The 9,045-nt window shown below is 42.1% G+C and overlaps 1 protein-coding gene across 3 annotated transcripts in view; it reads left to right on the forward strand.

Moving 5' to 3' along the window:
* Window positions 1-7,433: 7,433 nt before the first annotated feature.
* Window positions 7,434-9,045, forward strand: part of si:ch211-198m17.1 (mucin-2) — a 20,182-nt gene continuing 18,570 nt past the window's right edge. For all 3 annotated transcript variants that reach the window (XM_062533061.1, XM_062533062.1, XM_062533063.1), the window contains exon 1: window positions 7,434-7,585. In XM_062533061.1, the coding sequence (XP_062389045.1) occupies window positions 7,537-7,585 (49 nt within the window). In that variant the 5' untranslated portion in view covers window positions 7,434-7,536. The remainder of the gene's footprint in view (window positions 7,586-9,045) is intronic.

Consider the following 9,045-nt stretch of genomic DNA (forward strand, 5'->3'; position numbering starts at 1 on the left):
CTCCTATTTGTACAATTGATATGCATATATATCCTACTCTTACAGTACGTGTATTTAAATGAGTGTATGCATGTGTGAGTTTGCTTTTGTGTATAAGAGTATGTGTGCATGTCTGTGTGTTTGCGTGTGTGTATGTGTGCGTTTATGTGCGTGTGCATGTGCATATGGATTTGTGTGTATTTGTGCATGGGTGTGTGTGTGCATGTATGTGCATGGATTTGTGTGTGTGAGTGTGTGTGGACGTCAGTGTGTGTTCATGCGGGTGTGTGTGTGTGTGTGTGTGTGTGTGTGTGTGTGTGTGTGTGTGTGTGTGTGTGTGTGTGTGTGTGTGTGTGTGTGTGTGTGTGTGTGTGTGTGTGTGTGTGTGTGTGTGTGTGTGTGTGTGTGTGTGTGTGTGTGTGTGTGTGTGTGTGTGTGTGTGTGTGTGAGTGAGTGTGACAGTATCATCCTGAACCAGCAACCCCAGCGATACTTCCACTGTATTTAACTCTCCCATTTTTCCAGCCCTTTTAGTTCTCAGTTGTCTCAGTGTCCTTCTCAATATTTACCTTAAAAGACTAAGCCTGATTTCCACTCAGTTGCTATCTTATTTCTGTAATCAATTAGCCTACTAGCCTAATTCTTTTGTTTTCTAGAAAAGAGTCGCAATAATCAACAAAAACTTTTATCTCAGGCTACGTTTACACAACACTGTTGGGTGTATTTCTTTTTACTGCTTTCACACCTCTCACAATACCAGTAAAAAAATATCACGTCTACACACAGAGGTGTAACCGGTGGGTGTTCCCGGCGGTAACTATGCAAATACCTTTCTTCGTCAATGCACGTGCTCAGTTAAAACCTAAACAATGTATGTCCATCAGAGCCTTCCCTACATGGTGGATGTTTGCATAGCCTATGAGAGCTAATGCACAGTATCGCTTTTCAGTTTCAGTTTTGTTATGTAATTTTATAATGGCCACTATTCTAAATCAGTGGTTCCCAGCCTGGGGTCCGGGGATTCCACTAAAGGATAGGCTAATAGAGATTGCAGGAGGTCCGCACAATGTTGCCTGCTGGGCTGAGGTTGTGAGGTTACCAAAATTATATTTGCGCACATTCAATGTGTAAAATTCCAATGACTCGCCGAGTTGGATAATCAAAACTCTGTATAATCCAAATTAAAACATGTTTTAGTTCCACATTTACATTCATGTAGCTTTTATTACCTCTGACTTCTGAACTTGCATAAGCAACCTTCAGGTCGGGCTAGGCTAGGTATTGGTAATTCATCCCTGGACCCTGATTGTTGAATAAAACAATGTCTTATGTGTGTGTGTGTATGCGGGTAGGAGTTTGGGTAGGGGGCCTGGCTTGTCTTAGACACAGACAAGGGGGCCTTCAAGGAAAAGGGGTTGGGAAGCACTGGTCTATAATATCATTCTGGTAGTGACTAGAGTCATCCTTTTCAATAAACCCAAGGAGCGCTGTGTCATTAGCAAGTTTAACAACTTGACAGCTTGCCTGCTTTGGATGGTATAGTCTACGGTATAAATGGTAAAAAGAAAAGGTAATAAAACAGTTCCTTGGGATGAATCTGTATTTGTGATCTTGTCTGACTTGACTTCTGAGTTCAGCTTAACAAACTGAGACCTATTTGTTACTCACTTCTTGACTTGACTTGAGAGGTCAATACACATTCCCTTTATAGGAATTGTGCCCATAAATGTGGAGGGTACCGTGTTGTTGCAGCGGGCGAGACAGATGATTCAGTTTGTTTGAGTTTCTCTAGCTCTACCAGGTAATATTGCTTCACTGTTTCCAAACAATAGCCTGTCTGATGGGTGTGAAATGTTCAGATTCAAATTCAGGGAAATAACAAGCTATAAAAATGTGCTTTGTTTCTGTGGGTCAGACCAACCCATGAGTCCTTCATCCAATACACCATTGCTTATAATGCTGATAGAGGGGTCACTCAAAAGTCCAGTGGGTGAAGTATTTCTCCAGGAAAAGGTGTGGGAAAGAAAGAACAAAGCATCATTGAATATTTAGAGTGACTCAGTTCCATTGTGGTTTTAAGATATGTGAGTCTGTGTTCCTGCAGATGGTTTATATAGAAATCATGATTGATTTCAGAGCAAGAGGATGTTTTATGGGTCACAGCAATGTTCTGAATTTGACCTTAATGAGGTTATGTCTTTTGTGAGTTTGTATATTGTATTTGTATATTATGGATAAGTGATGGTGGCTGGTGTTTGCAGTTATGGTTTTGAGTCATGTGACCAGAACAAAAAACAGAACTCATAGATGCCTCAGATGGATCTGGCAGACAATAACATCAAAATGACTTGATGTGAGCCTATCAGTCTAATTTATTTATTTTCATTCAGCTGATATAACATATTGATGTTTCAAGAAGATTGAAGATTGAAGTGGTTACAATAACTAAGATACAAAAATAAATAAATAAATAAAAATCAGTAAAACGAAATGTAATCTCATAGTTCGGTATTTGTGCTCCAGTCTCATGGTCATCAATGCAAAACCATATTCAAAATATGTTCTTTGCTGTGAAAACGTACGTTGCTTCACAAGCAACACAATGTTCTTTTACCTATAATGGTATCAAACTAATTTTCATGCCACTGGCAATAAGGTGGAGTATGCTGTCATTTTTGATGAGCGACTGGAATGCCAGCTGCACTATCACAACTGGCAGCATGTCCTTTATGTTGCTTTTAAACAAACCTGGTTCGTCCATCAAGGTTAGTATGTAAGTTACCTGTAACATGTAAATGACAAATGATGTCATTTTAATCAGTCACAGTTACTGAAAAGGTAAAATGTGCAAAGCTGATGGATTATAACATTCATTACAACATCCACGCAAAATAAAAAATTGGGTCATATGAAAACAAGCATGTTTGATTTCCAAACATGTTTCTGTAGGAAATGTGTCATTTAATGCATCTGAAAATATTGGACCTGCTGCTCCTAAACAAATTGTTCATTCTGTGTACAATGTTGATTTACATATATTCCAAAGTTCAGATGCAAGCTTGTTGAGTTCAAAAGCCACCTCATGCCCATGGTGAAAAAGATGGAACAGTAATGTTTAATAAGAAGCATACAAGAAACTGCAGAGGAGGAAATAAAGATAAATGTATTGATACACAAATCCAAGGTAAACACATAGAAAGACAAACAGTTTTTGTTCTGATCTATATTAACCCTATGAGCCCGGCTGTTTTAAGGGCATCTTCGCTACCTTTAGTTTGCCTTTACTTTGTTCATCGCAATGTACTAAAAAGTTATTCTAGAGAATCATCATATGTGCACGTTGTGTGCTACCGCGCAAACAAGTCAGGTCAGATCAGCTCGTGTCACAAATATGGAGCATAAAAAAGTCTCAAAGAAAAATTTCTCATCACTTACTAAAAATTGACATTTATTTCTGTAAGGCACACACCACATATTTCTGTAAATTGCTCAGCCCCAAAGTATCCCTCCGCCATGGTTCTTTCTTATATTGTCATTTTCAGGGCAGTCAGGCCTTCACAAACATGAAAGTCACATCAAGCTGTCAGCTTCCTGTGGTGGGATACACGTCAAAATTTAAGAATTTGTATAGTATGATTTTTCAAGATCAAAATCAAATCAATGCAAGTATCAATGGAAAGTTTAAGAATGCACACCATTGCAAACTTAAAGATACACTGAATAAGAGAGCTGAACATGCTGTCTTTTGCATAGTTTATTACTTAACATAAAGGTCAAAAGGTTTTGTAAGGTGAACAGTTCAGATCAGTTCACCATACAGTATGTCACGCTGACACAATTATTATTTTATTTTTTTTGTGAGTGATTGTGATTGAAACCTGTTAAACTGATTGTAACAATTCCTCTCTGACACCAGGAGTGTTCGACTATTGACTTAAATGTGGCATAATAATGGATCATTGTATCACTGCCAACTGATTTAGAATCAGTATTCCCCGATACAATCCCAGTATAAACTATTGTGGCCAAAACAACAGAGACTGTTTCTGGAGCATCTATTGTAAGTTCAGTGTTCTTCATGGTCACTGAGCTTTTTGCCTCATTTATTCTATGAAAGGCCATCAGTCCACACAGACAAGAGGCTGAGCGGGAAACAAAACAAGGACTCCACAGAGAACAGCCAATGTTCTGGAAGCTTCCTTAATCAATGTGATTCATCCTGTTTCTATGGTGGCCACTGTTTCTCTTCCTGAAACAAACTCTAAAGACTGGCCCCACATAAAAAAAGAATACCCAGGCTCTTGCAAATAATTGGCGGGAAAAGGTAAACAACAACAAAAAGAAGGATAACTGTGTGTTATTATGGTCAAGGCCTCAGGACTTCACTAAATATGCATGTTATGTAACAGCATGTTTCTGAGGAGAGACCCAGCAGACAAACAGACAGATGTTGGTGGTAGAGAGGTAGAGGCAGAGAGGCAGTCCCTGCCTCGCTCTTGTGAAGTAACTTAGCCATGAGGAAGAGAACTAAACAGTTCCTCTCACACTACGCACACCGGGCCAAACTTCCTCCTGAACTCCAGCGTGTCCTCACCTCGGTCTCCGTGAGAAGACCAAACGCAGTTGTCCATTTGCATACAATCTGACGATAATATTCCCATCACTAAGTGGAAGCCCATGTGTTACACAATATTCCCCCAATCTCTCTGCACATCTGAGATATTGTAATTAGCCTAGTCCCCCTCAGTCCCCTAGCCCTGCTCCACGGCTAGCCAGGCAGCACCACTCTGCTGGACTGCTCATCCAACCAGCCCATCCATTCATCCATCCATTCATCCATCCATTGTGTTGTGCTGTTTCTCAGATACTTGGTCATCAGAGAGCAAGTTTCAACAAAAAATATAGCCGCAAGCGGCGATGGCGGGCCCGAGCACCTGCGGTGCGGAGACCTGTGAGATTTCGGAATCTTACAAAGCAACATGTGCGTGTTGGTGGGCATGTGCATGAGCAACACACAAGCCCACCAAATTTGGTCAATTTTCCTGAATGTATGTGTCAACCACAACAGACAACATGCTAGGTAGCGTTATAGAGTCCCTAAGCCACACCCTACGCCAGAGCTCTATCTCTGACTATCGATAGCAATAACGCACAAGCCCACCAAATTTGGTTCATTTTCGTGAATGTGTGTGTCAACCACAAAAGACATTGCGCTAGGTGGCGTTATACAGTCCCTAAGACACCCTTGGCCAGAGCGCTGTCTCTGAATAGCTATAACAATAACACATATGCTAACCAAATTTGGTTCATTTTGGTGAATGTATGTGTCAACCACAACAGACAATGCACTAGGTGGCGCTATATAGTCCCTAAGCCAAACCCGAGGCCAGAGTTCTGTCTCTGAATAACTATAGCAATAACATACATGCCCACCAAATTTGGTTCCTTTGGGTGAATGTATGTGTCAACCACAACAGACAATGCGCTAGGTGGCGCTATAGAGTCCCTAAGCCACACCCTAGGCCAGAGCTCTATCTCTGACTATCGATAGCAATAATGCACAAGCTCACCAAATTTGGTTCATTTTCGTGAATGTTTGTGTCAACCACAACAGACAATGCACTAGGTGGCGCTATAGAGTCCCTACGCCACACCCTATGCCAAAGCTCTGTCTCTGACTAGCCATAGCAATAACACACAAGTCCACCAAATTTGGTTCATTTTCGTGAATGTTTGTGTCAACCACAACACATAACGTGCTGCTAGGTGGCGCTATAGAGTCCCAAAGCCACACCTTAGGCCAGAGCTCTGTCTCTGACTAGCAGAAGCAATTCCACATGTAGCTGCCAAATTACATCCAATTCATAGCCTTTTTTCTGCCTATAACACCAACTTCCTGTTTCTTAATAAAACGCCATAATTCAAACCTTCGCCATTTCGATATACTTTTGAAATTCAAAAATCTGGTCGCAATTTCCTCTCGGGCAACCCCTCAAGATCATTTTAGTGCTGATATGACATGATTTCGATAAACCGTCTAGGAGAAGTGTTTCAAAATACATGATGTGCAAAAATCATAATCATAATCATAACTCAAATTTGTTTAAGATTCACTATGTAGTGTAAATGTAAATGTTGTTCAGATTCATGCAACACATCTGCCTACCAAATTTGGTTCATTTTCGTGCATGCACGTGTCAACCACAACAGACAGCGCGGTAGGTGGCGCTATAGAGTCCCTGAGCCACACCCTTGGCCAGAGCTCTGTCTCTGAGTAGCGTTACCAATTCCACATCTTACTGCCAAATTTCAAGAGTTTTAGAGCATGCCAAGTTGGTGAAAAAAGGCCAAACATGACCTGTAAGAGGATTCCACAGACATAATAATAATAATAATAATAATCTGAGCAGAAGCAATAGGGCCTTGCACCTACGGTGCGGCCGCTGACGGTGCAGCCGCTGCTACAGCGGCCGCACCTCGGTGCTCGGGCCCTAATGAACGGAACAATTCATTTCACTATACTGGGGTGTCATGGCATGCACATGTAGCAAGTATGTTTCTTTTAATTTTTTAACTGATGTGGAGGGGTACTATTGAGGCCCACAGTCTCATCCTGTAATCTTCTGAGGAGACACCAGAACAAAAAAAGTGTTTGAACTGCAATGACGCTCGATATTCATAAACTACAACCTCATGAGCGGCTTGGTTTGCATGGCTTAGTTTTATCTCATGCAACTTTGACCATGTTGTTGTCTCAGTGAACCAATTTGAATTAATGATGGTCACTTGTGAACATGTACACATGGATTGGCGCCTTGGTGGGTCTGGATGGAAAATGAGCACAACAGCAATTGTTAAATTCGATTTTACGGACTGCCGTGAGTGCCATGGACTTTTGTAATGTACAGATATATGTTATTTATCATAGGGATAGTTCATAGCATAGGCTACTATATCCACATTGCTAAAATGTCCTCAGGACATTGTGCTCAAATGTGCTCTCTGACTGGGAACCCTAGGTAGCCAACCTCATAAAAGCGTCAATTACTGGTTTATTACGCGGAAGCATTGTGTTCTTAATGTAAGGTCTATGTAAACCATAGATGGAAGAGGAAGTTCGTAAAATCGTTTAAGTTCTCGCATTGGCATCACATACAGACGTTTTAAGTTCAACCATTTGATTAGTTTTCTCATATTTTAGCCCTGGCCCTCAGACAAACATACACACACACACACACACACACACGCTCTCTTTCTCTCGCTCTCTCTAACACACACACACACACACACACACACCGAAGAAGGCTAAAATTAGACACTCATACTTGTAGTTGGTTTGGCAACGCACAGGTCGCTCGCGAATACCCGCCTACAACCTACGAGCAAGGAGGGGCAGAGCGCATTAAATGCAGCGGCAGCTGCGCGCTGCGACTTTTTCCCACCTGTAGCTTCAGACAAGTCGGCGAAACAATATCTCGGCGACTGCTTTTCTTCCCATAATTATTATTTCTGTTGAAATAGTCTTTCTAAGGAACGACAAGCTGGAAGTGAAGCATCATGCCATTACTGCATAAACTTCTCGTCTTGTCCTGGCTTGTTGGGTCAGGTAAGGTCGTTTTATTATTTTATTTTACGGAATATTGCGGACTGTTTCTGTTTCACAGTTGATTCAGTCTAAAAACAGTTAATTCGATATTTTTGTTGTGTCTTGTGTTGGACTTGTTTATGACAGTATGCAGCTCTAGTCTGGTATAACAACTTTGTAACGGATCGTATCAGAGATGATAGCGCGGTCAATTGCCCCGTGTAGCCTATCTGAATGCTTTCGGTAGCCGTGTAGCCTATCGAATGAAGTGCGTTTACTCTAAGAGGTCCATGTGGATATGAAGGTAATCCAGATATTGCTGAGACCGTGGTCCATTGTAAAATGTTAAAGGAGCTTAGTGTCCGTGTTCAGATCAGAATCTGCTCAAGCCAGCTGGCTACAGCAATTCGATGTGATCCTTTGGCTCGGTCGCAGAAGTTGCCAAGGATTTTTGCAACTCATTTTTACTAGCTTCTCATTACGCTACATTAATACTATGCCCATAGGTCGATATCAAAGTACTATAAGGTGTCAACAGAGAGGGTATAACTTTGAGGGAAACCTCGAGTGATGGGCAGCTTATGGGAGACTGAGTCATTTGGGGCCACAAATGCAAACGTGTGTGTGTGTGTGAGTCAGGGTTGGGTGACAGTTAAATTTAATTCTTGGGAACTACCAGACTAGTTGCTCCCATTTCACAACCACCATTGCCCGCCTATTGTATCACCAACAGCTAAACAGCTTACCATTAGGGAAGGGGTGCCAACATTTTAGCCATGTCAATCCTTTGCTGAACGGACAGACAGTTGAAAACTTCTGTAGCACAAATTATTTCCTCAAGCGTGTCATTCTGAGTTGTCTTGGGTGCCGCTGACCAGTCATGTGATTCATGGGTGGTGTGGATTGTATTTTACTATTTAACTCTCCATAAACCTTGACACCTGAAGGCCCTGCACACCCCATAACTGCTCAGGCAGGCATAAGACGTGGTCTCAAAGGTTGAGAGGATTGTGGGAGGTTATGCCGAGGCGAGGGACCTGGTATGTGTCTGAGCCGCTCATTGGCTCAGAGGTGGGGTCGCTACCAGGAAGTTACCCCACAGGACCCTGTGGTTAGCACTTACGCCTGCGGCATTCTGGGGTTAAAGGGCAGCGCTAGCGTGCTAGGAAAGGGTGAGGTGGGCTGGTTTAGGGGAAGCATGTTGCCATATGAGCTCTGCCTGGGGGTGCCTGTTCCCCATAAAGTGCTCCTCTCACTGTTTAATGATGGGAGTAGTGTGTGGAGATGTGTGTATAGATGTGTGTGTGTGTGTGTGTGTGTGTGTGTGTGTGTGTGTGAGAGAGAGAGAGAGAGAGAGAGAGAGAGAGAGAGAGAGAGAGAGAGAGTGTGTGCGTGTTTGTGTGTGTGATTTCTGTATAGTATGTGCAGCTGTCTTGAATATGGACAATAAGAAGCAGCTTTCGGTTACGTCAGTGTTTGCA

Source organism: Sardina pilchardus, chromosome 3 (genome assembly GCF_963854185.1).
Source record: "Sardina pilchardus chromosome 3, fSarPil1.1, whole genome shotgun sequence".
Classification (NCBI taxonomy): Eukaryota; Metazoa; Chordata; class Actinopteri; order Clupeiformes; family Clupeidae; genus Sardina; species Sardina pilchardus.